We start from the raw sequence: 27,651 nt of genomic DNA, 5'->3' as shown, positions 1-27,651 counted from the left end.
ACCTGCCGAGGTACCCACGGCATGAGACACGCAAACATCATACCGACTACTGAACGAGAGCACCATTCTGTCGGTCTGGTCTTGACTCTCGATTTTGGTCTCTTGTATCGCTACAATATCCAATTCCTGCTCAGTCACGAGTCTCAGCAGCTGATTTTGCCTCCTCCTGGATGAAAGACCCCTGACATTAAGCGTGGCTACTACGAGGTGTCTTTCAAATGCCGCCATCGTTAAGCAAGACCAGGCCGCCAGTACGGCGCTTACCTTCATGCACACAACGCCGCGCCGTGTAGTGCCGTCCCTCCATTATTAGGTCTTCGGGTTGTCGTCGCGAGGAAGCGACGACGATCGTAGCCCGCTGGTGACACGCTGCTTTTTCCCTTCGCCTACGCCCCACTGGCGTTCTAGGAGACGCAGTCGTTGCTCCTGGCTCATTGCACTGACATCGTCGTGGCGTCGTTTCGCAGCCGCAGGGTCAGACTCCATGGGTTCCTCGTTGCTTTTTTCAGAAGGGCGTGGAATATCTTGCGGTGAATTGGTATCCATGCTCGTGGTTGCCGACTTGGGGGTGCTGGGCGCTGACTCACGAGTCCCTGGCATGGCGCCTTCCTTTTCATCGCTCAGCGCTGCGGCCGTTGGGCTCTCGACCACTGGGTTGGAGGCAGCTTGCTCAGCTTCATCCTCGTCCATGTGCAGCTCACTATTATCGCCGAATGTTCCTCGAGTCGCGACGCGGGCGTATGACTTCGTGCATTCAGCCTCTTCATGCCCGAAGGCGTGGCACTCGCTGCACTTGGGCACCTTGCAGTCCCGCCTAATGTGGCCTGTGTTGCGGCAGCGGAGACATATCGGCGCACGCCCGGGCACGACGACTAATACTGTACCGTTCCCGATACGCAGCTGATGGGGTATGCGCTCGAGGTTTACACCTTCTCGAAGAACCAGCCGCACAACACGAGTAGTCGAGTCGGCGTTTTCAAACCCGCCGGTCTTCCATCTATCGCTCGAAACTTCTTTCACTTCGCCGTACTCGGCGAACGCCCGCCTCAAAGTTTCGTTGCTGACGTTGAAGGCACACCAATGCACCTTCAGCCGCACTTCCTGCCTTTCAGGGTCAAAGACAACGCAAGTCTTCCCTTTAACAACAATATGCCCTATGTCGAGCAACTTTTTCTTGGCTTCTTCACTACGGAAGTTGACTAACCAGACGTGCGACATCTGGTACGCTCCAATACCGCCCACCTGTTCAATGACGCCGGCTTCTTTCATCGGCTGGCGGAAATCTTCTATCCTGTAAGGCCTTCCAGCGGTGTCGCAGTGAAGAACAACCATTGTTTTCAGTCCTTCTCCGGTTGGCAGCGGCGGCAGTACAATCCTGTAATCTTTCAGGCCGTCCAAAAACGATGTTCCGCGGCCAGAATCGGCCGTTATCACTGCTCGCGAAGAGCCAGCCATCCTGCGTCCTTTCACGACCGTGGCCGGAAGCAGAATGCGCTACCGAGACAGACAGGGCACACGACGAGACACTTCCAGTCTCGTTGCTGCTATTTTGGACGGAGTTGAAAAAAGTAAAATAGCGTGCAGCAGTTACCCCTCAAAAGATTGGAATCTACTTTCATTATAATGCCCGAATATGAGTGCATTATCGCGCAAGGCAGCAAAAACAAAGCGCCGCCTTTGCCCCGAGTGAGGATCGAACTCAACCCTTCAGATTATGAGACTGACGCGCTGCCTACTGCGCTACCGAGGCTTTTTTTTTTTTTCTTTATTCACAAAATGACATACATACATAAAAACCCGTTGGGCTACTTGGACCAACGTGACAAGCTAAAATTTCTTGAAATTCACTAATTCATCAAGAATACCCAACCAGTCAGGCGGATCTGCCTGTACACGATATATCTCGCGTATGAAGATAATGCTTTCAACAAAGTTTTCTCGTGCTGAGCGCGCATTCACATCGGCGTGCTTTACCGCCATCCGTGTCTTCCAAAGACTATGGAGGCCCAGGAGCATTATCATGTCGTACGGAAAGCCCTGATGGCTGTCTACTGGCAGGAAACGTATACCCTGTGCTGTTATCGGCAGTTCCTTTTTAAGAGTTCTTTGCAAGACGTCCCAATAAAAAATTGCAACCCAGCACTCAATGAAAGCTTGCTCAATGGTCTCCGGCTTGTTACATAGCGCACAGTTTGTCGTCCATGGTACAAATATTCCTTTGTCCGCTATCCATGTTTTGACCGGAAGGGTAGATGTATGCAATTTAAAGAAGAACGACTTTACGCTTGCTCTCACTGGCATCCTTTTAACTCTTTTTAAAACATCTTGTCCTGGGCCTCCATAGTATTTCATTCGGTACAATGGCACTGGCATCATAACTTCAACTAAATCCTTGTAAAGTTTCTTTCTTGTTACTGTGCTCAGGTACTGAAGGGAAAACCGAGCTTTTAATATTCGAAGGGAGTCGACTACCTCTCGCAAGTAGCCTTTAAGCCGATAGTGTACAGGCTGTGCACTAGACACAATAAATTCAGGCAAAACGCTTTTCAAACGGATCTGGATCATCGTACGCAAGAATGAATCACTTTGATCTCGTAAGAAGACAAAACGAGAAACAATCTGTCGTAAGAACAAATGCGACAATCCAAGACCACCATCTCGAACAGGACGAAACAAGTTGGTACGGCTGACCCTTTCCCAAGTGGAACCCCAGATAAAAACAGCAAATACTCTGTGTATTTTCTGTACATTCACACGGGTCATCGACAAAAATTGGAGGACATACCACACTTTGGCAATTAAAAACAAATTACAAACCGTTGCCCTTGCAGACATTGACAAATCACGACCCTGCCATCCTCCGGTTTTCTCTTTTACGCGCGACGTCTCTTGCTCCCAGTACTGCGCGGCACTCTCGTAGTGCTCAAGCGGTACCCCCAAATATTTCTTAGGAGACACGGACCATTGTAAATTGGCAAAGACAGACGGTGTGTTGTCCCAACTTCCGTGCCAAAATCCGATGCTCTTGTCCCAATTGATCTCGCATCCGGTTTGCCTGCAATATCTTTTAGCATCGCTTATCGTCTCTAGTACACTTTGGCGATCTGTACAAAAGATTGCGACGTCATCAGCATATGCAAGCACTTTAACATGGGACGATTCAAGCTTATAACCATTGATTTTTTCGTTACTTATTAGAGATAAACAGAAAGGTTCTAAATAAATTGCAAAGAGCAGCGGTGACAATGGACAACCTTGCCTCACTGATGATCTGAGTTTAATGTTTTCAGTTAGTGTCTTATTCAGCACGATATTTACTATGCAGTCCTTGTATATTATTTTTAGACCATCGAGTATAACTGTGCCTATGTTAACGTGTTCAAGGATACAAAAAAGAGCTTCATGCGACACACGATCAAATGCCTTTGCTAAGTCCAGCTGCAACATAGCGACCCGTCCGCCAAAAATGTCACAGCACTCAAGAATACTACGGGCTACATGCACATTTGTAGAGATAGAGCGACCTTTTATGCCACATGTCTGGTGTGGTCCGACTAGAAATGTGATGACGCTCTGCAGTCGTTTTGCCAGCACTTTCGTATAAACTTTGTAGTCGGTGTTCGGGAGCGTTATCGGACGGTACGCGCCCACAGTTAGCAGCGTAGCATGGTCGTCGGTTTTAGGAATCAGCACCACGTGAGCAGCACGGAAAGAGAGCGGCATTTCTCCCGTTTCGTACGCCTCCGTGATGACTGCGTGTAAAATGGGCGCCAGTTCATCGGCATAAGCTTTGTAGAATGCGGCACCGAGGCCGTCTGGCCCAGGTGTCTTCCCCAGCGGTAGTTCAGTTATTGCCTGCTTTAATTCGTCTACGCTAATGGGTTTCTCCAAAAGGGCTCGAGTATCACCGTCTAACCGTGGCATTAAATCAAGGGTATCCTGTGTCAACGGAATGCTCCCACTTCTTTTTACACCTATTAAGTTCTCATAGTGCTCGACAAATGCACGTTTAATTTCTTCAATGTCGCTGGTAATAGTGTTCTGATACGTAATTTCTCTGATTTCATTTTGTGTTGCGTATCTCCTTTCGTCACACAATGCGCGCTTATTAGGAGTTTCCCCCAACCAGATCTTCTCAGCTCGCGCTCTTATTACTGCTGATCGATACTTTTCGACGTCCATAGCCTCGAGCTCACCCTTAACTTCACAGATGTCTTTACCGTATATCCCGGGATTTGAGGTTTCCATGCTGATCATAAAATCAAGCTGGCATTGCAATTCCTTGGTTTTTTTCCCTTTCTTTATGACGGAGCAGTGTTCCCCTTTCGATAGCTATCAATTTGACTTCGTTCTTGAATTGGTCCCATTCAGCCGCACGCGACTTCGCTGCAACGCCGGCCACGCTTTCTATTTTTTTCTTTACTTTTTCGTTAAATATCTCGTCACCCAGTAATTTAACATTAAACTTCCATAACTGCCAATTGAATTGCGTTTTCTTTTTCTTGCCCCCAACCGTCACCATTACAAGGCTGTGATCACTAAAAGAGACATGCTTTACTTCATACTTAGTGCACATGCTCACAAAGTCAACCGTGGCGTACACTCTATCGAGCCGCGCACTGCTGCCACGCTGGAAGTGTGTGAAAACGGGTCGATTTCCATTTGAAAGCAGCCAGCCCAGGTCCTCCAATTCATTCTCTTGGATTAGTGCATCTAGTACCTTTGCACTTTTGTCGCGGCAAAGTACAACTTTAGCTCTGTCCTCTGCCATCAGCACACAATTGAAATCACCAAGCATAACAATACGTTTCGAACACTGCAGGTAACACTCGATTCTTTCGAAGAAGGCTACGCGCTCAGTCGCGCTATTCGGGGCATAAACACAGATCACTCGCCAGGGGTGACCAGAAAATAAAAAGTCTATAATAAGCAAGCGTCCTGCTTCCGAGATAACAATGCTCACATCAGAGATGCCTATGTTATTACGAATGAATATCGCGCAACCACCAGATGTTCCCACAGCATGACAAATACAAACATTGTAGCGCGTTCGAAAGGTTTCCACCATGCGGGCCGTCTGATCCTCACTCTCGATTTTAGTTTCTTGCACTGCGACTAGATCTAAGCCATTTTCCAAAAACAGGCGGCTCACTTGGTACTGCCTTCTCCGGGCCGCTAAGCCCCTGACATTCAGTGTGGCTACTCGCATTGGCTTTTCAGTTTCGCCGTGCATATTATGTGAGGAGCAAACGGGTCGCACAGCGCTCACCTCTGTACATGACCGCACAGCATTCGTATCATTGCAGACGGCCATTCCTTGCAGTGTCATGTCTGGCACATCTGGACCCTCTTCGACGGACGGTTGCCGGCGCGACAATCCATTGCCGTCCGTGCACTTGAAAATCTTGCGCGACATGTTGTACAGGCACCCGTGAAGTGCAGACCCCAGCGCCTACTTCGGCGCCGTGTCCGCCTTGCGTTTATCTGGGGGAACGCTGGGCTTCGGCCCGGATGGTGAGCGTCGTACCGGTGCCGCTTTCGCAGGCGGCTCCTCGGCGTTCAGGCCACCACCCGGGTCGTCGCCTTTCACCGTCTCGATGTGCGCCCGCTTATTCGACGATGAAGTCACGTCGGTCTCCATTGCGCTCGGCGCGTTGGGATCCGTCGATGTTGCCGAGTCTTCCTTGGCTTTTTTCGACCGGTGCAGCGCGTCCTTTGACAGGTCAGGCTGCCTTTCTTGCAGTGGCTGCTGTTTGCTAGGCACCGAAGTAACGGCTCGCTGCAAGGGGGCGGGGACCGTTGCCGGGGGCGTTGGTTGTGGTTCCAACTTCGCGTTTTCTACTGCCGCCGTTTCCTCAGCTTCTGCCTCGTCCATGACGAGCTCAGAAGAGTCAGTACTCCTTATGGGCCCTGTGACGTTCGCGTATGTAGGCGCACACTGACTTTCGTCATGACCGAAACGTTTGCAGCGCGAGCATCGTGGCACCCGGCACTCTCTGCGAACGTGACCTTTTCCCTGGCAGCGCAAACAAAGCGGCGGCCTTCCAGGCACCACTAATAAAGCAGGCTCTCCGGCAACACGCAGCTGGTGCGGGATATCATCACTTTTAACGCCAGGCTTCAACTTGAGATTCACCAGACGCGTAGTGGAGCCCTTGTCTGTCACGCCCTGTGCGCGCCAGCGCTCTCGTGAGACTTCCGTAACTTCGCCGTACGGCGCTAAGGCCTCGCGTACATCTTCATCGCTGACGTTATGGAGGACCCAGTGCATTTTAAGACGTAGGTCTTGGTTGTTGGGATCAACCACCAGGCATCGCCGGCCCTTGACAGTAATTGTTGCAGCTGTTAGCAGTTTGTTGACGGCTTCCGAGCTCTTCATTGTTACGGCCCACACGTGGTTCATTTGAAAAGCTCCCAAGGCGACGACCTCGGGGAGCACTTTCAAGCTGGCCAGGGCGTCACGGTAGTCCTCAACTCTGTACGGCCGAGCACGGATATCGCCATGCAAAAACACAGTATTAAAAACAATCCGACCTTTCGGCAGTTGGGGCAGCATCACTTGGTAATCCTGGCTGTCTTCATCAACATTCCTGTTTCCGCGGCCAAGATGGGCCGCTGATACCTTCAGATACCTTCAGATTATGAGACTGACGCGCTGCCTACTGCGCTACCGAGGCAGACAGGGCACACGACGAGACACTTCCAGTCTCGTTGCTGCTATTTTGGACGGAGTTGAAAAAAATAAAATAGCGTGCAGCAGTTACCCCTTAAAAGATTGGAATCTACTTTCATTATAATGCCCGAATATCATTCTGCTTCCGGCCACCGAGCGTGACGGACGCATGATGACCGGCTCCGTTGGAGCGGCTTCAGCGGCCTTTTCTGGCCGCGGAAACAGGACGATGGAACAGGAGGGCACCTACCAAGTTGTTCTGTCAGGTCTGCCAACAGGTCGTTATGTTTTAAATACAGTTTTTTTGCACGCTGATATTACGGCGCGACCGTACCGGATTGAAGATTTCCGTGACGCATTGGCACAGCATTCGCTTCTTCCGGATGTTATCGCCCTGGGGGCGTATCGCATGAGCCATGTCTGGGCTATCACTTTCAAGGACGCGGACGCGGTGAAGAAGATTTCGAGCATCGGGGAGCTGCGTGTAAAAAACCGGCGCTGCCTGGTGATTGACCCGGCGAACCAGGACGTTCGACTGAAGCTCCACTGGCTTCTACACAATGTTCCTGATGAGGACGTGCGTGTCGCCTTTGCGCCCTATGGAAAAGTTACCGAAGTAGGCCGGGAGCGCTGGCGTGTGCAAGGTATGACATAGAAGGGCTCAACTACCCGGCTCGTCACCCTCATGTTGAAAGCGGGCGTGAAGTTGGATGACTTGCCGCACCAGCTGAGCGTTGGCGGTGAGTTGGCGCTTGTTGTGGTACCAGGTCGACCCCCGCTGTGCCTTCGGTGTCGTGGTACGGGCCACATCCGCAAGGAATGTCGAGTCCCGCGTTGTGGAATCTGCCGACGCTACGGGCACGAAGAAGACCAGTGTACTCGCACTTACGCGAGCATTGCAGGCCCGGGAACCAGCGAGGACTCGGCCGAGATGCTGATGAACGAGACGGATGCGGAGGAAGCAGCCCGTGCAGGAGGACAACCACAGCGCGATACTCAGCCATCGTTCACGACTCTGGTGAAGCAGAAGGCGGGGCCCTCCCGCGCAACAGATGGTAGTGTACAGGCGCAGCATAAGCCTGAACAGGACGACGTTGACAAGGTGAATGAGGCGGCGAAAGCCGCGGTCGCCGAAGAAAGCAACGTGGAGACCCCCGGCTTTGATACGATGGAGACGAACCTGGAAGCGGCGAGCACCACGGCTGGGAAACGTCCGCATGAAGAAAGCGTCGACGTGAAGCTGCAGCCTGGCGGTGGCGGCGAGGAGCCTCCGCCGAAGGCAGGGGGAGTGAGACGCTCGTCTTTAAAACCGTGGCCGAACCTTCCGGCCGACACGCGGAAGGCGCGGAAACTGCCTCCGTAGTAGCACAAGGTCCTGGTCCGTGTCAGCGCCGGTTGTGTTGGTCGACCGGTGTCAAGAGGTTCTGGAAGTCGTGAGGAAGGCTACGTCACCCATGAAGGTAGGCACCATGTGGATAGAGGCGTTTCTTCTTCCAAGATATGGCTTGTAATCTTATTACTCCCCTTCGAGTTGCGACCTTGAATGTCAGAGGGCTGGGAGCAAGAAGGCGACAATACCAGCTTAATCGCCTTCTTTTGGATAACGATATTGATATAATTGCTATACAAGAGTCGAAAATAGAGAGCCAAGAGCACACTGACCGCATGGTGTCTTCCTTTCAAGCAAACTTTCATGTGTGCGTTTGTCATTCTGTTGGGACGTCGGGTGGGTGCCTTGTATTCATCCGTAAGACGTTAAGAGTGAACGTAGAGTCTGTATTTGCATGCCCAAGTGGTCGCCTTTTGATTGCTGATTTCACTTTTTCGAATTTATGGTGGCGAATTGTTTGTGTATATGCTCCTAATGTAGAAAGCGAGCGCAAAATTTTTTTTGAATCCCTTGAGCCATGGTTCGAAGGCGACAATTTTTTGCTTGTACTGGGAGACTTCAACTGTGTGTGTGCCGCAGTTGACAGAGTGAAGTGCAGGCCACTGAGAGACACGAGCTCTGAAGTTTTGAATACTTTTGTGCATGAGTATGGTCTCGAGGATGTTGGCAATGTGTTTTCCAATGGGACCCACCCTGAATACACGCACTTTCAGCGGGAGAGCCATGCGAGACTAGACAGGATGTATGTATCGGTCGAACTTATGCCGCTATGCTCAAGTTATGACGTTAAACCTGTGTCTTTCAGTGATCATTGCCTCGTGAGCATGACTTTAGGAATGAAGGGCAGGAAATCGCGCTTTAACTGGCACTTATGGAAACTGAACACAAAGCTTTTGGAGGATGAAGGGTTCATTATGCAAGTAAAGACCAAGCTAGACAAACTGCTAGACGCGCAGCCAGCTAGTTTTGCAACTGAATGGGAGGAGTTCAAAGAGTGGGTAAAAATGAAAGCAATAGAAAACAGCAGCGTGGCTCGTTATAAAGAGAAAGAAAAAGAAAAAGAAATGAACGGGAAACTTGAATGGATGCTGAGCATGGAAAGTAGCGCGCCGGGAACTTTCACGAAAGAAATACGGGAAGTGAAATGCCAGCTCGAAAGAATTGACGCTGACAGGTATAGGGCCGCCGTCATACGCGCAAGGTCTGAAAAATTGTAGGCTGGCGAAACGCCGACAAAACGAGCGCTATCAGACGAGAAAAGATACGCTAGTCGGAAAGAAATTAGGAGCATCCGATATGACAGCCGGACTTCGGAAGATGCGAGAGACATTCAGAGCGCTATAGCCGAACATTTCACGGAACTTCTTAGCAATAAGGTCGAGACCATAGAAGGCTTCCATGTGGACTTTTTGAGGCTGGTACCAACACTAGATGATGAAATTAAGGAACGTCTTGAACTGCCTATAACTTTACAGGAGATAGAAAAAGCAATTGACGACCTACCATCTGGGAAAGCTCCTGGGCCAGATGGGCTAAGTGCGGCCTTTTATAAAACCTTTAAGCTTTCTGTTGCACAGTGCATGCTCCATGTGATAACTGAGGCTTACGAACGCAAACAGGTTCCATTGTCTTTCAATACGTCCCACATCGTTCTAATTCCAAAGACTGATGATCCGGAAGAACGACTGTTGGTGGGGTCATATCGACCGATTAGTCTCACCAACGTCGACTACAAAGTATTCATGAAGGTGCTAGCAAAAAGATTGCAGTCTGTGATCACGAAATTGGTAGGGTCCCACCAGACATGTGGAATTAAAGGTCGTAGCATTGCCACAAACGTACATGTCACACGCAGCGTATTAGAGTGTGTCGATGCAGTTGGCGGTCAGATAGCAATGATGCAGCTCGACTAGGCAAAAGCCTTTGACCGCGTCTCTCACGAAATTCTTTTTTCCATCCTGGAACATTCCAAACTAGGCGACGTTATAGTCGAAGGCGTAAAAATGGCCTACAAGAACTGTACGACCCGCATTACAGTTAATGGCGATCTCACTGACAAACTTGCTGTACGTTCTTCAGTAAGACAGGGATGCCCGCTATCCCCATTGCTTTTCGCAGTGTATTTAGAGCCACTATGCCTGGCAATTATCAACTCTGACCGAATTTCAGGTTACAGACTGCAGTCATCACACGTGAAAGTACTCGCGTATGCTGATGATATAGCCGTGTTTTGCGCTGATAGACAGAGCATCTGTGAAGCCACAAGTGTGGTTGTAAAATTCTGCGCTCAGACTGGAAGTCAGATCAACTGGGGAAAAAGTTCCGGGTTTTGGCATGGCAAATGGGACGTAACACCGGGTTGTTTTTCTCGGCTTCGATGGTCCACCTTGCCAACGCGGTATCTAGGAGTGCCCCTGGATTGTTATCGGGATCCCAGCTCGTACTGGAAAAAAGAAACTTTGAGAATGAAAGAGAAAGCGGTGGCGTGGCAAGGACGACACCTATCAATGTTTTCCCGTGCCTCTATCTGTAATATCTTTTTGGTTTCGAGGCTATGGTATGTCATGAATGTGCTGTGTGCGACACGAACAGCTATTCAAAAAATGCATCGTGTTTTTGCTGTTTTTATTTGGTCGTCCACCTGGGAAAGAACCAGCCGAACTAACCTGTTTGTTTCAGTTAAAAGAGGAGGGCTTGGCCTGGCGCATCTTTTTTTGCGACAAGTGGTCTCGCGATTTATGTTCTTTCGTGATCAAAGTGATCCCTTTCGAAGAACTGTTATGCAAGTGCGCCTACAGAGACTGCTCCCTGGAAGGCTGGTCTCCTGTGATAACATGTGTGGTGCTGTGACAGGATACTTGGGCGAGGTTGTTCTGTCGCACAAGATGTTGGAAGTACGTTTCAGCCCTGAGTACCTATGCAATGTTAATAAGAAAAAGCTGTACAAAGCGCTGGTTGACGTGATGTTGCCGGTACCCATTTATCGGACACCACACTTTGGAGGCCCAGGTCAAGATATCTTTAAAAGAATTAAGAATATGCCCGTTAGACCAGTTGTCAAAACCTTTTTTTTTAAACTGCATTCCGGTACGCTGCCTGTTAAAACCTGGCTGCATGATAAAGGGCTATTCGTGCCATGGACAACAAACTGCTTGTTATGCAGGAAGCCCGAGACAGTGGAACATGTCTTCCTAGAATGTTGGGATCCCATTTTTTACTGGGATGTCCTTCAGAGGACGATTAAAAAGGAACTCCCTTTAAATCCTTACGGCATCCGGTACTTACCAGTTGATAGTGAAGAAGTGCCCTACGACTTAATCATGCTCCTTGGCCTCCACAGTCTGTGGAAAACGTGAATGCAGGTGCGACATGCAGACATAAATACCAGTACTACACGTGAAAACTTCATCGAAAGTGTTCTTTATCTTCGAGAATGTTTCAGGGCACAGACTGATCCACCATCGTGGATACCACTACTTGATGAATTAGTCCAATTGAAAAGATTTTAGCACCACTCGCGTCAGCCCAAGTGTGGCTGAAGTGTTTTATCATGTTACTTTGTGTTATGCGTCCAAAACGGCAATAAAGAAAAACAAAATAATGGCCGAATATGAGTGCATTATCGCGCAAGGCAGCAAAAACAAAGCGCCGCCTTTGCCCCGAGTGAGGATCGAACTCACGACCTTCAGATTATGAGACTGACGCGCTGCCTACTGCGCTACCGAGGCAGACTTTTTTTTTCTTTATTACATGGAAAAGAAAACTGAAGGTGTATAACAAAGCGGACACAACTACACACTTAAAACTCAGGCAAACACACACATGCATCCAACAAGTGCATCCAGTCTGGCGGAGGTTCCTGCACAGCGTACACACTTCTTACATACGCAGCACTTTCGCGAAAGAAGGATTTTGTAGTTCGCGGGCTTTCGGCATGGCGATCACAGAGTCTACTTCTCCACAGGCTGTATAAACCAAGTACAATGAACATGTCATAGGGAGGACCACCTGTAACCTTAAACGGTAGAAACCTAATTGAGTATGGAGTCATGTCAATGTCCTCTTTAAGCGTCCGTTGGAGAATGTCCCAAAAAAATACAGCGTCCCTACAGTCTATGAAACAGTGATCTATGGTTTCGGCACATGGACAGAGCCGACAGTTTGTTGACCACGGCACAAAGCAACCCCTCGAATTCAACCAAGTTTTAACAGGGAGTGTTTCTGAATGTAATTTAAAGAAAAATGTTTTTACTCCAGGAGGCACACACATTTTTCGGACGCGTTTAAGTACATCCTGATAAAGTCGGTTTAAATAAGGTGCACGATACAAAGGATCTGGGAAAATAGAGTCAACCAGTGCCGCAGAAATTGCTTTTCGACTCGCTGTGAACACGTACTCAAGGCTGAATCTAACTTTAAAGAAAAGAAGTGTGTCAACAACCTCCTTGAGAAAGCCCCAAGGAGCCTGTGGGACATCTTTGACATTTGATGACACTACTATGTTAGGAACATAATGAACTAAACGCAGTTGCAACATTTCACGCAAGAACGGGTGGTCACTGTCTCGAAAGAAAAACAGGCGAGAAACAATTTGCCTGACGAAGAGGTGTACTAATCCTAGACCACCACGTTCAAGGGGGAGAAACAGATTGTCGCGCCGCATCCATTCACAGCTCGAACTCCAAATGAATGTTGCAAATACGCGATGCAGTGCCTGAAGGCGAAGTCTTGAGCAGTGCAGTACTTGGAGCACATACATAAGACGGGAAGCTAAGAAAACGTTACACACTTCAGCACGAAAGAACACTGACAAATTCCGCCCTCGCCATGAATTCGCTTTACGGTGAATTTTGCCAACTTCCCCCGACCAATGAGCGTTGCTATTTCTATACTGTGAGAGAGGCACACCTAAATAACGCAGATCTTCTTTCCATTGAATTCCTGCGTAATGTGATGGCATTGTGGCCCATAATCCAAACCAAAAACCTGAACTTTTTTCAAAGTTAACGCTTGCACCAGAAGCAGCACAAAATTCTTCTGTAATTGCAACAGCAGTCTTTACGCTCTTTTTATCGGTACAGAAAAAGGCCACGTCGTCTGCATGCGCAAGAACCCGAACCTCATTAGTCAGTAATTTAAACCCTTGGAAATTTTGTTCTTTAAGGATGCCCATACAAAGTGGCTCTAAATACAAGCAGAACAGAAGCGGTGACAAGGGGCATCCTTGTCGTACTGATGATAAAAGCCTAATCGGATCGGAGAGAGAGCCATTCACTATAAGCCGCGTCGAGCCATTAGCAAAACATATCCTGACACCTCTAAGGAGCAGAGATCCAATATTTATATGCTCTAGTAAAGTAAACAGGAATGAGTGATTCACCCTGTCGAACGCCTTAGCCAGATCTAGCTGTACCATTGCCACCTGTTCAATCCCCTCAGCTACACACTCTAGCACCGATCTCGCAACATGAATGTTCGTCTGAATGGACCGCCCCCTGATGCCACATGTTTGATGATCACCGACCACAGATCTTACTACAACTTGCAAACGGTTAGCTAATACCTTAGCAAAGATTTTATAATCCACATTGCATAAGAAGATAGGCCGATATCCGTCAACTTTTTGCAATTTGTCTTCATCATCGCTTTTGGCTATAAGGACGGTGTGTTCTTCGTACATTGTGGCGGTTAGGTACCCTACTTCCAAGGCCTCTCGGTACACCTGAAGTAATAATGGCGATAAGAGGGAACGAAAACACTGGTAAAATTCGGCAGTAAGGCCATCCGGGCCGAGCGTTTTGCCCTTCGCTAACGAATCGATGCATGAAGTTACCTCATTGATATCAATGTTTTCGTTTGTATAATCGTACTCATCCTGATTTAACTGGGGCAGCAACGATACAATTTTTTTGGCAGCATCTGTACCCAATGGCATATGGTCTCTGAATAGTTTTCGATAATGTTCAAAAATGCTTTAGTTATTAGAGTAGGCTCGTTAACAATCATTCCACCATACTCTATCTCTAGTATTTGTTTAGATAGCGCGTGTCGGCGCTCATCACCAAGGGCCCTACTGCAAGGCTGTTCTTCCAGGAAACGCTGCTCTCGCGCCCGCACTAGTGCACCTCTGTATTTTTCTGCGTTCAAAGTTTGTAACTGTGCCTTGACCTTATGAATATCATCAATATATTGACCCGGATGTATGCATTCAAGCTCACGCAATTCACTCAAAAGTCTACACAATGCTTTGTAATTATTCTTTTTTTCAAAGGCTAATATTGATGATTCTTCGATAGCTATCATTTTAGCTTCCTGTTTGAATAATTCCCACAAAGCAAAGAGTGGCAAATCCTTGCGGCAAGACACATGAGCTATAAGCTCAGTAATGCGATTTAAGAAATGCTCACGCGAAAGTAACTGGTTATTAAACTTCCACAGCTCCCAGCACATACGCCGACTGTGGTACCGACGGCTGCCAAAAGATGCTGAGACTAGGCAATGGTCACTAAAGAATATAGGATGCACAGTGTAACCATGAATAAGAGGTAGCGCGCTAAGTGAAACGTAAATTTGGTCAAGCCTTGCATGCGAGGTACCCTGGAAGTGCGTATATCGACATCCCGCCTTTTCATTTTCCCCAATGTCCACAAGCTGATAATCACATATTAGGCGTTGCAACGCATCACTACTTGGATCATGTCTCAGCTTCAGTGCTGTACGATCTTGCGCGTTACATACACAATTAAAGTCTCCAAAGAGGACCAATGCACGATCAGTACAGAAATGATGTTCTAGAGATAAGAAGAAACACTCGCGTTCACGTAACTTGTTCGGGGCATAAACACACACAAATCTAAAGCTCGTGCCACTGATATCAATATCGCAGCAGATTAGGCGCCCTTCCCTATCTGTAAACAAATGTAGCAAATCACATTGTAAATGTTTGCTAACAAATAACATACAGCCTGCGGAAACGCCTACTGCATGGCTGACACAAACATTATAGTCAGATATGAATGGAGATAGAGCTATTTCTGTGTTTTCTTCGGATTCAATCTTTGTTTCTTGGATAGCAGCAATATCTAATTTTCGATTGCGTAACAAATGAAAAAGCTGTACTTGCCGTCGCTTACTTCGTAAGCCACGGACATTTAAATTGCCAAAATGGAAGGGAAGAGCGCCCGCCATGATTACCTATGTAGGTGCAGCGTCTAAACGCTGCTCCAGAGGTGCACCTCTCCCTTCTTGATGAGGTGATGCACTATGGACTTTTAGGTGCACGTTAACACAAGGTACATCAGCAGGTGTAGGTGTTCCCCGGAGCGGTTTTGTCAACTTTGACACCTTGGGAACGCGAGCCTCCTTTGCCGAGGGCGATGGATTGTCGGATGGCGCTGGACGCTTCTTGGCGGCCTCGCACATCGATCCAGATTCCACTGACGGTGGGCGATCTTGAACTGGTGGACATTCTGCCCAAGACACAGTTGGTTCGTCGTCAGGTGCCTTAGTCTCATCCTCGCTCGCAGGCTTCTGGCTAACGCTAATGTCAGCCGATGACGGCTTAATCTGTTCTTGTCGATGAGTCTCAGGGAGTGTTTCGCCAGTTGCGTCCACAACTTCGCTCACGTCCAATAGATCATCGGTGATGGCATCATCCTCAGCTGGTCTATTTGCACGAAGTTTGTCAGCGTAGGTTCCGATGCATGCATCTGCAGGGTGACCATAGCGGTGACAGTTACTGCAGCGCGGTGTTCTACAGTGTCGCCGGATATGCCCAACTCTGTTGCACCGGAGGCAAAGTGGTGGTCGGCCAGGAATCAAGATAAGGCACTGGTGGCCATATATGCTCAATAGATGTGGCAGATTACTGGCAGAAACCCCATCTTTCAATGTGAACGCGACGTCTCGATTAGTCATTTGCCAGCCCTCCATGCCATCACACCGCCACATTTCTCTCGTGATGGACTGCACTGTGCCATATGGCTCTAGCGCTTCAGCAATCCGTCTCTGTTCGAGGTGTGGGGGAAGCCAAAGAAGCTTCATCTTGATATTTTTGCATTCCGGGTCTATGACAAGGCACTTGAGGCCTTTCACCAGCAACTCGCCTTTGTCGACAAGTTTCTGTTTCGCGATGCTGTTAACACATGTGACTAACCACAAATGGCTCATCTGGTATTGTCCAGCGCCGAGGATATCAGTTGCATTTAGCACTGAAAGGAGAGCATCGCGAAAGTCCGGGGCCCGATACGGCCGCCCTGCCAGGTCAGCATGCAGGAAAACTGCATTGAGAACGGTGTTGCCAGTCGGTAGACGAGGGAGAACGACTTTATAATTGCCGGAATCAGTAGTTGACGGTGGGTGTGATCCTCGGCCGAGGGCCGATGCGCTGTTTCCAGCGGAGCTCTTCGCAAACGTGGCTGTTCCAACAAGCCTCTTCTTCTTCTTCCAACCGAGGCACACAGTGCACACGACGAGACACTTCCAGTCTCGTTGCTGCTATTTTGGACGGAGTTGAATAAAGTAAAATAGCGTGCAGCAGCTACCCCTCAAAAGATTAGAATCTACTTTCATTATAATGCCCGAATATGAGTGCACTATCGCGCAAGGCAGCAAAAGCAAAGCGATGCCTTTGCCCCGAGTGAGGATCGAACTCACGACCTTCAGATTATGAGACTGGCGCGCTGCCTACTGCGCTACCGAGGCAGACAGGGCACACGACGAGACACTTCCAGTCTCGTTGCTGCTATTTTGGACGGAGTTGAAAAAAGTAAAATAGCGTGCAGCAGTTACCCCTTAAAAGATTGGAGTCTACTTTCATTATAATGCCCGAATATGAGTGCACTATCGCGCAAGGCAGCAAAAACAAAGCGCCGCCTTTGCCCCGAGTGAGGATGGAACTCACGACCTTCAGATTATGAGACTGACGCGCTGCCTACTGCGCTACCGAGGCAGACAGGTCCCACGACGAGACACTTCCAGTCTCGTTGCTGCTATTTTGGACGGAGTTGAAAAAAGTAAAATAGCGTGCAGCAGTTACCCCTCAAAAGATTGGAATCTACTTTCATTATAATGCCCGAATATGAGTGCACTATCGCGCAAGGCAGCAAAAACAAAGCGCCGCCTTTGCCCCGAGTGAGGATCGAACTCACGACCTTCAAATTATGAGACTGACGCTCTGCCTACTGCGCTACCGAGGCATTTTTTTTCTTTTTTTATTTATTACCTGTTTTGTACTTCTATATCAAACAACAAATGACATTTGAGAGAACAAGACAAGTTTGCAAGTTTTCAGCACCAAGTGTCAGCCTTATAGGGCTGACTATTTTAGAATTCTTTGAGCGCGGTCCAGGGTTCCACCCTTGACAGCCACGCAGGTACACAATCTTGTGCTTTCTAAATTTCCACAAATCTCGACATGCATTCTCGGAAAAGCATTCGTGCAGGCCGAGCATGCGGATCGCAGTGATACCCCGCCATACGGGTGCGCCATAGACAGTGAAGGCCAACTAGCATAATAAGGTCGAATGGCAGTCCATCATCGTTTTCTATAGATAAATATCTAATACCCTGTGGATCTAAAGGAAAGTCCTTTTTGATAGTCCTCTGAAGTACATCCCAAAAGAAGACACCCGCCCAACAATCTAGGAATACATGATCTATAGTTTCTGGTTTCTTACAGATCAAGCAATGCGAGCTCCAGGGTAAGAAAAACCCACGATCTTCTAAAAAGGTTTGGCATTCAACGTACCCGTGTGAAGCTTAAAAAAGAAAGACTTGGTCTCTGGCGTTACTTGCATTCTTTTCGCCCGCTTAAGCACGTCTTGCCCTTGACCTCCACTGTATATGGCCCTGTACATTGGCACAGGGAGAACTACATCGCATACATCTTTGTACAATGTTTTACGTTTCACTGAAAAAAGGTACTCATTTGAAAATCTAACGGACAAAAACCGTACACTTAAGATAACTTCTTTAAGAAATCCACAAACAGGACCGTTCATATTGTCTGTGCAGACTACATAGCCAGGTAACGCGCTCCTTAGCCTCAGTTGGCACACCGTGCGCAAGAAAGGATCGCTGAAGTCGCGGAAAAATAAAAACCGGTTTACGACCTGTCGTATAAAAAGGTGCGTCATTCCCAAACCTCCGTCTTTAACTCGCCTGAACAAATTCGTTCGACTGCATCGTTCCAAATTCGAAGCCCACACAAATACTGCGAATACTCGGTGCAACTTCTGTATATGTACCCTTGGACAATGCAATACCGGCATGACATACCATAATTTTGCGACAAAAAATTGATTGCAGACTGTAGCTCTTGCAAACATTGACAGATGTCCGCCTTTCCACTTGTTCGCTTTTATCTGCGTTTCTCTTGTTTGGTCTTGCCAATACTCATCGTTATTTTTGTAACATTCCAGCGGGACGCCTAGATATTTAACGGGTGTCGTCAGCCACTTGACATTGGCGAAAGTGACCGGGGTGGAAGGCCATTCTCCGTGCCAGAAGCCAAGACACTTTCCCCAGTTTACCATGCCTCCAGTTACCTTGCCAAAACCCTTCACTACAGCGATAGCTGCAGTTACACTCTCTTTATCTGTACAACAAACTGCGACGTCATCCGCATCCGCCAGAATTTTAACTTCCGATGTATTTAATCTGAAGCCGTGAATGTTGCTGCTTTCAATGATCGCTAGGCACATTGTTTCTATGTATATACTGAACAAAAGGGGACTCAGTGGGCAGGCCTGGCGTACAGTACGCTTTAGGTTAATGGGGGTCCCCCCTGATTTGTTAACAATGAATCGCGTAGTGCAGTTCCGGAGATGGGGTGGCATTTTTTTTCTTCATTGCCATTCTTTGACAACAGAAACAGACATACAGATGGCGTAAGGATGGTATGTACAGTGGTCTGGTGATATAACCGCCTACCGTCAATTGGCAGGCGTACATTGTTAAAAACGCTTTAGACTGACACGTTCATTTAACAAGGTTGCCCATTCAGGCTTATCTAGTCGTACATTGCAAGCCTCACGCAAGAACAAAATACTTTCAGTAATATGCTCTCTAGCTGGGCGAATAGCCAATTTTTCATGCCTGACATCCATGCGGGTTTTCCATAGACTGTGTAGAATTAGCGCCATAAACATGTCATAAGGAACACCACCTTCACTGGCACATGGAATGAAACGGATGCCGTGCGCTGAGATAGGCAACTCCTTTTTCAGTGTACGTTGCAGAATGTCCCACAAGAAAAGTGCGTCCGAGCAATCCAAAAATATGTGTTCAATTGTCTCTGGCTTCCGACACCTGCTGCAACTGATCGACGATGCAACAAAGAGGCCTTTTTCTTTTAGCCAAGGTTTGACGGGAAGAGTTCCAGTATGCAATTGGAAGAAAGAAGTTTTAACCCCTGATCGCACTGGCATCCGTTTCACTCGCTTCAATACGTCTGCTCCTGTGTTCGGTAAATACATAGATCGGTACAGAGGAATAGGCATACAAATGTCAACTAGGTCCTTATATATTTTTTTGTTCCGGCCATAGTAAGATAATCAAATGAAAAGCGAGCAAGCAAGAATTCCATGGACCAAGCTAGCTCCCGCAAAAAGCCGCAGAGACTTGCACCATTTGCTGTTCTTGAGGATACCATAAACTGAGGTAACACAGTTTGTAAACGTACTTGGCACACTGTTCGCAAAAAGGGATCGCTTTGGTCTCTCAGGAAAAGAAATCTCGAGACAACTTGCCTCAAAAACAAGTGGGCCAAACGAAGGCCCCCCGACTTCACCGACCAAAATAAGTTAGTGCGGCTCCTTCTCTCCCATGTGGATCCCCATATAAAGACAGCGCATGCTCTATGTATCTTTTGGATGGTCATTCTTGACGCGCACTGTGCTTGCAGCACGTACCAGATTTTTGCATATAGAAAAAGATTGCATACGGTTGATCACGGAAAAATCGATAAATTTCAACCTCCAAAATTTGTTGGTTTAACTTTAACTTGCTCTAACTCTTGCCAATAGTCTTTTGTATCATGATAATGTTGGAGAGGTACCCCAAGGTATCGCGCAGGGGTCGCGGTCCGCTGCATATTTTCAAAAAAATTCTGTTTTCTCGTTCCAGCTACCATGCCAGATGCCCAATGACTTGCTCCAGCTTATCGCGCTTCCCGTGACCTTACAGAATCTATTCGCCACTTCTACTGCATTACAGATGCTTTGCTTGTCTCGACAGAATACGGCGATATCGTCCGCGTACGCCAAAATTTTAACTTCACTGCATGCCATTGCAAATCCCCTTATGTTATTACTACTAATACCTTTTAAGCAAAACGGTTCAACATATAATGCAAAAAGTAAAGACGATAAGGCGCATCCTTGGCGGAGTGCTGATTTGACTTCTACCATAGCCGTTGGCTGTTTGTTAACTATTAGCTTCGTAGATACGCCAGCATAGCACATTTTGATACCCTGCAGAAGAAGAGACCCTATCTTGGCATGTTTTAAAACAAGAAAGAGGATTTCGTGTGACGCTCTGTCAAATGCTTTTTCAAGGTCAAGGTGTAACTGTGCTACCTTTTCTGTGTAGGCGTCGCAACTTTCCAATATTGTTCTCGCTGCATGTATATTGGTGACAATAGTTCGTCCTCTTATGCCACATGTCTGGTGTGGCCCTACTTTTTGTTGTGTAACATTTTGGAGTCTCTGTGCAAGAACCTTCGTGCATATTTTATAACCTGTGTTTGTGAGACTTATCGGGCGGTACGCCCTTATCGACAGTAATACATGAGGGTCTTCGGACTTCGGTATCAGCACTGTATGACTCTGACGAAAAGAAGGGGGTAGCACGCCGTTCTCATATGCTTCCGCAATTACTTGATGTAGAGAAGTGGCTATGTCTTGCTTGAAAGCTTGATAGAAAGCGGTGCTGAGACCGTCGGGCCCTGGAGTTTTTCCGGAACTTAGTGCGTCGATGGCCCATTTTATTTCTTCTAAAGTGATTAGTTCTTCAAGCCTTTCCGTTACTTCACTCTCAAGGTTTGGCAATAGCGGCAGGAATTCAGTATCAAATCCTTCATCGCGTATGCGTTCTTGGCCTAGCAGTTCGCAGTAATGCTCATAAAAAGCTTGCCTTATTGTTTCTTTATCTCGTACAACCACACTGCCGTATGTTACGGCTGTTATCTCGTTCTGCGAAGCATAAGCTAGCTCGTCCCCGAGTGAGCACTTCGTCGGCTGTTCGGCGCACTATAATTTTTCTGCGCGTGCTCGTACGACCACCCCTTTGTATCTTTCATATTCGACTAGTTCTAACTGGGATTTAATTTCTTTTACTTCCTTAGAATACTTTCCGAGGCTGACACTTTTCTACACTTAAATAAAAATCGAAAATCTCTTTTCCATTTCTAATTCTCTTTTCTTTGCTTCTCGGCGCAAGGCACCGTATCTCTCTATGGCCAGCATTTTAACATTTTGTTTTAAATGCTCCCACGCTTCTGCATAACTTTTGCACTCTGTCTCGAACCATCCGTGAAGGCTATCATTAACGCCGATCAAAAATAATTCATCTTCTAGGAGCTTAACGTTAAATTTCCACAACTCCCAGTTAAAACCAGTCGGCTTTTTCGGACCAACTACAAAGTTGACTAAGCTGTGGTCGGTAAAGCAAACATGATTCACTTCATATACATAACACAATGGTATTAGATCCGCTGAAACGTAGGCGCGATCCAACCTAGCATGACTATTTTGCTGATAGTGTGTGTATGGTGGCGTCTCTGTATGGTGGCCATCATAATCTAATGGTTGCCATCACATCCCCAACATCTTCTAAATTGTATTTTTTCATCGCTACGTTCAAGGACTGCACACTTGCATCATGAATAGGTGGGCTTCCGAACCTGTCTTTTACATTACAGACGCAATTGAAGTCACCTATCATCACAACAAGTTGATCACACTGCAAATGGGTTTCAACACTTTCAAAGAAAATCTTGTGGTCGTTCACCTTGTTAGGCGCATACAAGCAAATAACCTGCCACTTCAAATCACAAAAGCATAAATTGCAAACAGTAAGCCGACCACTATCGTATGTGTACACAGTTTCTACTGAGAGGCCTAAAGGGCTTCTCAGAAATAGCGCACAACCACCTGAAGTACCGCGTGCCTGTGAAACACACACGTAGAAACGTGACCTAAATGAATGCAACGTTTGATCTCTCCTTTCTTCACTATCGACTTTTGTTTCTTGTACAGCGATTACGTCAAGGTTCTTTTTCATGAACAGGCGACAAAGCTGATATTGCTTGCCCCTTCCTGCAAGGCCTCGAACATTAATTGTGCCAAAACTTAAGGCTGTATATAGATGTATTTTCATAGTAATGCAATAAGACGGGTGAGACCGAAGTCCCTCTTAAACAGACTACAGGCCAGAAATGAAACTCACTTCGTTCGCATGCGACGTCAGTCTTTGCATCCTCCTTCGTCTTATTGAACACTTGTTTGTCTGCCTCGGTGGAAACCAATTTTAGAGATCCCTCCCACTCCCCTCCCCCACCGCAGTACGTACACATACTGCAAACACTTGCTGCGGCCTCATGTCGGTGACGACGCTGGCCCTTTCCTGTCCGCTGGGATATTAGGCGTTGGCTTGAAGCTTGACCTGTGGCCGCTCGGTGTTTTCGCAAGCGGTTCTTCGTGGCTTGCTCCACTTGATCCTTCGTCCTTTTTCTCGGTAGCTTCGACCGGACGTTTTACCGGTCCCGCTCCTTTAAGCGGCTCCGTCGTGTCCATGGGACTCGGAGAGTGTCCGAGCGATTCCGCAAGCGCCTTGATTGTTTTGTTTTTGTCATTGTTCTCCTCGATGCGCTCTTTTTCTTCAGCTCGAGCGGGCTTCTTTTCTAATTCTTTGGTGTCCATTTTCTTAGCTGGTTCACGGGTAGTTTCCTTCAGATCAGGACGTTGCACCACGCCACCCCTTCCAGCCGTCTCTTCAGCATCAAATGCGTCCATTGTGTGATCTTGGATGACTTATCACTTTTGGATGGTCCCGCCAACTTGGCGTACGTTCGCACGCACGAGCTTTCGTCGTGCCCGAAGTGTCGACACAAAGCACAGCGCGGCACTCTCGCCTGATGTGACCTGTGTGGTTACACCGCAAGCAGAGCGGCGCACGCCCAGGAGAAACCAGCAGTGTCATGATGCCGGCGACCCGAAGTTGATGCGGGAGGTTGTCTATGGTAGCTCCGGGTTTCAGCTTCATCCATACGGTGCGAGTTCACGAACCTTTATCGGTGATGCCTCGGACGCGCGAGCGTTCCTTGAAGACCTCCGTAACCTTCCCAAAAGGCGTGAGCGCGGCGCGGACGTCCTCATTTTGCACGTTGTGAAGGAGCCAGTAGAGCTTCAGCCGCACATCCTGGCTGGTTGGGTTAACCACCAGGCAGTGACGCTCCTTAACCGTAATGTCCCCAAGGGCCAGCATTTTCTTCATTGCATCTGGGCTTCTGAAAGTAACTGCCCACACGTGGCTCACCTGGAAAGCCCCCAAGGCGTCAACCTCGGGAAGCAGTTGCAGACGAACCAGTACGTCTCGAAAATCTTCAACTCGGTAGGGCCTTGCCTTTACGTCTCCGCGAAGAAAGAGCGTGTTGGCCACGCATGGTCCTGTATGCAGAGGCGGCAAAGTAACTTGGTTAAAAAAACTAAATTATGGGGTTTTACGTGCCAAAACCACTTTCTGATTATGAGGCACGCCGTAATGGAGGACTCAGGAAACATTGATGACCTGGGGTTCTTTAACGTGCACCTAAATCTAAGTACACGGGTGTTTTCGCATCTCGCCCCCATGCAAATGCGGCCGCCGTGGCAGGGATTCGATCCCGCCACCTCGTGCTCAGAAGCCCAACACCAAAATTAACTTGGTAGTCCTGGCAATCCATAGCAGCATTACTGTTACCCAACGCCTTGCCTTGCCCCAACGGAGCAAGGCATTCTGCGTCCGCACCGAACGGTGGCCGGAAGAAGAAACCTGCGCTACCGAGGCAGACAGGGCACACGACGAGACACGTCCAGTCTCGTTACTGCTATTTTGGAAGGACTTGAAAAAGTAAAACAGCGTGCAGCAGCTACCCCTTAAAAGATTGGAATCTACTTTCATTATAATGCCCGAGTATGAGTGCACTATCGGGTAAGGCAGCAAAAAGAAAGCGCCGCCTTTGCCCCGATCGAGTGAGGATCGAACTCACGACCTTCAGATTATAAGACTGACGCGCTGCCTACTGCGCTACCGAGCCATTTTGTGTTTTTTTATTGCCTGTTTACATAATACAGAAAACAACATCAGAAGGATTTCAACACCTTTTGAAATTGATCAACTCAACAAACAGTGTAACCCAATCAGGTTTTTCTGGCTGGGCTCAATAAAGCTCTCGCATATACGCTACATGTTCAATAAAATTTTCGCTTAGAGGCCGAGCGTTAGTGCCGGGATGTCTTACCGACATTCTAGTTTTCCATATACTATGGACGCTGAGTACCATTATGAAGTCGTAGGGAATGTCGTCGTGATTCTCAACTGGTAAATATCGGATTGCATGTGGTGTAGTAGGCAAGTCCTTTTTGATAGTTCGCTGAAGGATGTCCCAGTGAAATATGGCCTCCCAGCATTCAATAAATAAATGTTCTATTATCTCTAGTTTTTGGCATCGTATGCAGTTGACTGTCCCCGGTACAATCATTCCTTTATCTTGTAGCCGCGTTTTTACTGGTAAAGTGTTTGTATGGAGCTTGAAGAAAAAGGATTTTACATGCGGCCGTATCGGCATTCCTTTAACCCGTTTTAAGACGTCATGTCCACAGCCTCCAGTGTATATGCTTCTGTACATTGGCAGAGGTAACATAACATCCAGTAAATCCTTGTAGAGCTTTTTCTTTTTTACCGTATTCAAGTATTCTAGGGAAAACCTTACTTTAAGCATGCGAAAGGCTACAACAACCTCGCGCCAATAACCTTTTATACGGTGCATCGTAGTCTTATTTGTAGAAACAATGAATTCATTTAGTCCATTGTCTAAACTAACTTGCATAACTGTACGCAGAAATGGGTCACACTGATCTCTTAAAAATATAAAACGCGGCACAATTTGTGTGATAAACAGGTGCGACAGACCAAGACCACCTTTTCTGACGGGCAAAAACAGGTTAGTTTGACTAGTTCGCTCCCAACTTCCTCCCCAAATAAACACTACAAAGACTCTATGAAATTTTTTGTAGGTCAGTACGCGACATGAACAATACTTGCATAACATATCATAACTTGGCAACTAAGAATAGATTACAAGTAGTTGCACAGGCAAACATAGACAAATTTCGACCTTGCCATCCCTGTGCCTTCTTTTTCATGCGTTCTGCTTCCTCGTTCCAATATAGTTCGGTGTCTTCATAACATTGTAATGGGACACCTAAGTACGTTGTTGGCATTGCTGTCCATTGGATGCCAGCAAATAATTCAGACTTATCGCTCCACTCTCCATGCCAGAAACGTACGGTCTTCTCCCAATTGACCTTACAGCCAGATTCCTTGCAAAATTCACCAGTCAACCTAACCACCTCTTTGATGCTTTCTGGATCTTGGCAAAAGACAGCAATGTCATCAGCGTATGCGAGCACCTTGACTTCTGTCATTTCAAGCATAAAACCGCGTACGCTTTGACTATTAATTAAACTCAAGCAGAAAGGCTCCAAGTAAATATCAAAAGTAGTTAGGAAATTGCACATCCCTGCTTCACACTGGAGAGAAGCTGGATTGGTTCACTTAACTTCTTGTTTATAATGATGCATGTGCTGCCCTCTGAGTAGGTCATCTTTACTCCTTGTAATATCACTCCGCCGACATTAACATATTCTAATATTGAAAATAGTACTTCATGTGACACATTGTCAAACGCTTTCTCCAAATCCAGTTGCAACAGTGCAACTCGACATGAGAGAGCATCACAGCGCTTAAGAACACAACGAGCTACATGTGTATTGGTGGAAATTGTTCTGCCCTTGATTCCACGTGTTTGATGCGGTCCCACTAGTCGCGTTACAATACTTTGAAGTCTCTTTGCTAACACTTTCTTGAATATTTTGTAATCACAGTTTCTGAGCCCCATTGGTCTGTAACATTTTACTGACAACAGTTTAACCGGATCCTCGCACTTAGGGATTAGTACTATATGAGCGGTTCAGAACGATGGCGGCTTTCGCTGTTTTGCATACATTTCCTTGAAGACATTACGCAAAACTGTGAGCTGAAATTTGAAAGCCTTGTAAAAGGGCGCACCTAAACCATCAGGCCCGGGAGCTTTTCCTGCGCCAAGTCCCTGTATGGCGTCTTCCATTTCTCGCAATGTGATTGGAAATTCAAGGCTTGCTTTAATGTCATCTTCTAAACGTGTCATAAGATGAAGAAAATGTCGCTCAAACCCTTCTATTATTTCTTTCTTGTTCCCAAGCAGTTGACGATAATAATCTATGAATGTTCGCTCTGCTGTTTATCTAGGTACGAACAGGGGGTGTGGCCTTGACGTCATACTGTCACAACAGTAATATTTACAAACTTTAGCGTTCGCAGTACTTTCTTTCTGAAGCACAGTATCAGTAGGGAAATTGCTTCACCGCCCATCAACACTGTAACCTCCGATCTCGCGGCCTGTTAACTTACGCCTATGGTTCGTAGTTCTTGTGGGAAGTGGTACGCTACCTGACGAAGGTGAATTATTTAATCCTAACTGTTTTCCTTTCTCTCATCCTGTCGTTTCAGCATTCGATGGGTAGGGATAAGAGAATTGTGGAGTGCGCCAAGAAAAGCCAGGTAACACAATTTTCAACTTCTGCGAATGGATGATAACCCAGATACCGATTAGCAGATTGGTTATTGATAAATGGAAAGAATCGATTCCGCTGTGTAAAGATATGATGTGGAGGGAGGCCCCTGTGCAGTGATCCGTAATTTTTTTCTGGCGCTGATGCAGCCGAAACTTCAATAAAAAAGAAAAAAAAAAGAACGCAGTTAGCAGGAGGTAGAAAACGAGGCTCTTCTGGTCTGGTCTAGCGTCCGTCGCTGGTACCCGTCAAATTACTTTCTCATTTGCAGGCACGTCAATGTTTCGAAACAAGTATGTGTGACCATTGCTGGCTACGTCGACAATTTTAATTACAGTGGAACTAGTTTGATTGTTTGCTTGCAACAGCAAGCTTATACATTCCCTCCTAAACAGCGGCACGTTGTGTACTTATGTCCCTCAGTCTCTGCATCTGTCTAGTCTCTCACCGCGATGTATTTTGGGATGTCGTGTGTTTTGAGCACAACTTCCAACTTTTAACTTCCAAAACCGAACTTTGCTGGTCTTATGGGGCTCTTGCATTGCCCAGGGGGCGCTGCGAAAATGGTGCTAAAAAGCGCCCTCTGTCCTGAACTGGGTACTACCAAGCTCGGTCGTCTGCTTGGGGAAGCACGCTTACAATATGGACCCGCCCCTTTCGGTTATGTTGTACCACGGCTTGCAGTGAATATCGGGCGCCGAAGATTTTCTCAGGGA

General features: G+C 47.3%; 2 protein-coding genes and 6 non-coding genes across 8 annotated transcripts; all 8 read right to left on the bottom strand.

Annotated features, from left to right (window-relative positions):
* Window positions 1-309: 309 nt before the first annotated feature.
* Window positions 310-1,484, bottom strand: LOC140216600 (uncharacterized). The gene has a single exon (XM_072286975.1). It carries the CDS (start codon window positions 1,453-1,455, stop codon window positions 310-312), a length of 1,146 nt encoding a protein of 381 aa, XP_072143076.1. The 5' UTR covers window positions 1,456-1,484.
* Window positions 1,485-1,678: 194 nt separating this feature from the next.
* TRNAM-CAU (transfer RNA methionine (anticodon CAU)) lies at window positions 1,679-1,750 on the bottom strand. The gene has a single exon. It is a non-coding gene; the product is annotated as a tRNA-Met (tRNA).
* A 9,968-nt stretch (window positions 1,751-11,718) lies between these two features.
* On the bottom strand, window positions 11,719-11,791 carry TRNAM-CAU (transfer RNA methionine (anticodon CAU)). The gene has a single exon. It is a non-coding gene; the product is annotated as a tRNA-Met (tRNA).
* Window positions 11,792-15,257: 3,466 nt separating this feature from the next.
* On the bottom strand, window positions 15,258-16,311 carry LOC126535776 (uncharacterized). Its single transcript, XM_050182573.3, has one exon. It carries the CDS (start codon window positions 16,230-16,232, stop codon window positions 15,258-15,260), a length of 975 nt encoding a protein of 324 aa, XP_050038530.2. The 5' UTR covers window positions 16,233-16,311.
* Window positions 16,312-16,693: 382 nt separating this feature from the next.
* TRNAM-CAU (transfer RNA methionine (anticodon CAU)) lies at window positions 16,694-16,766 on the bottom strand. The gene has a single exon. It is a non-coding gene; the product is annotated as a tRNA-Met (tRNA).
* Window positions 16,767-16,940: 174 nt separating this feature from the next.
* On the bottom strand, window positions 16,941-17,013 carry TRNAM-CAU (transfer RNA methionine (anticodon CAU)). The gene has a single exon. It is a non-coding gene; the product is annotated as a tRNA-Met (tRNA).
* Window positions 17,014-17,187: 174 nt separating this feature from the next.
* TRNAM-CAU (transfer RNA methionine (anticodon CAU)) lies at window positions 17,188-17,260 on the bottom strand. Its single transcript has one exon. It is a non-coding gene; the product is annotated as a tRNA-Met (tRNA).
* Window positions 17,261-24,283: 7,023 nt separating this feature from the next.
* Window positions 24,284-24,360, bottom strand: TRNAI-UAU (transfer RNA isoleucine (anticodon UAU)). Its single transcript has one exon. It is a non-coding gene; the product is annotated as a tRNA-Ile (tRNA).
* Window positions 24,361-27,651: the final 3,291 nt, after the last annotated feature.

This window comes from Dermacentor andersoni, chromosome 3 (assembly GCF_023375885.2).
Source record: "Dermacentor andersoni chromosome 3, qqDerAnde1_hic_scaffold, whole genome shotgun sequence".
Classification (NCBI taxonomy): Eukaryota; Metazoa; Arthropoda; class Arachnida; order Ixodida; family Ixodidae; genus Dermacentor; species Dermacentor andersoni.
This window is presented reverse-complemented; position numbering and strand designations above follow the sequence as displayed.

Bases quoted from the DNA above. Each gene is read 5' to 3' on its own strand.
- LOC126535776 (XM_050182573.3), bottom strand. From the start codon at position 16,232: ATGAGCCATTTGTGGTTAGTCACATGTGTTAACAGCATCGCGAAACAG.
- LOC140216600 (XM_072286975.1), bottom strand. From the start codon at position 1,455: ATGGCTGGCTCTTCGCGAGCAGTGATAACGGCCGATTCTGGCCGCGGA.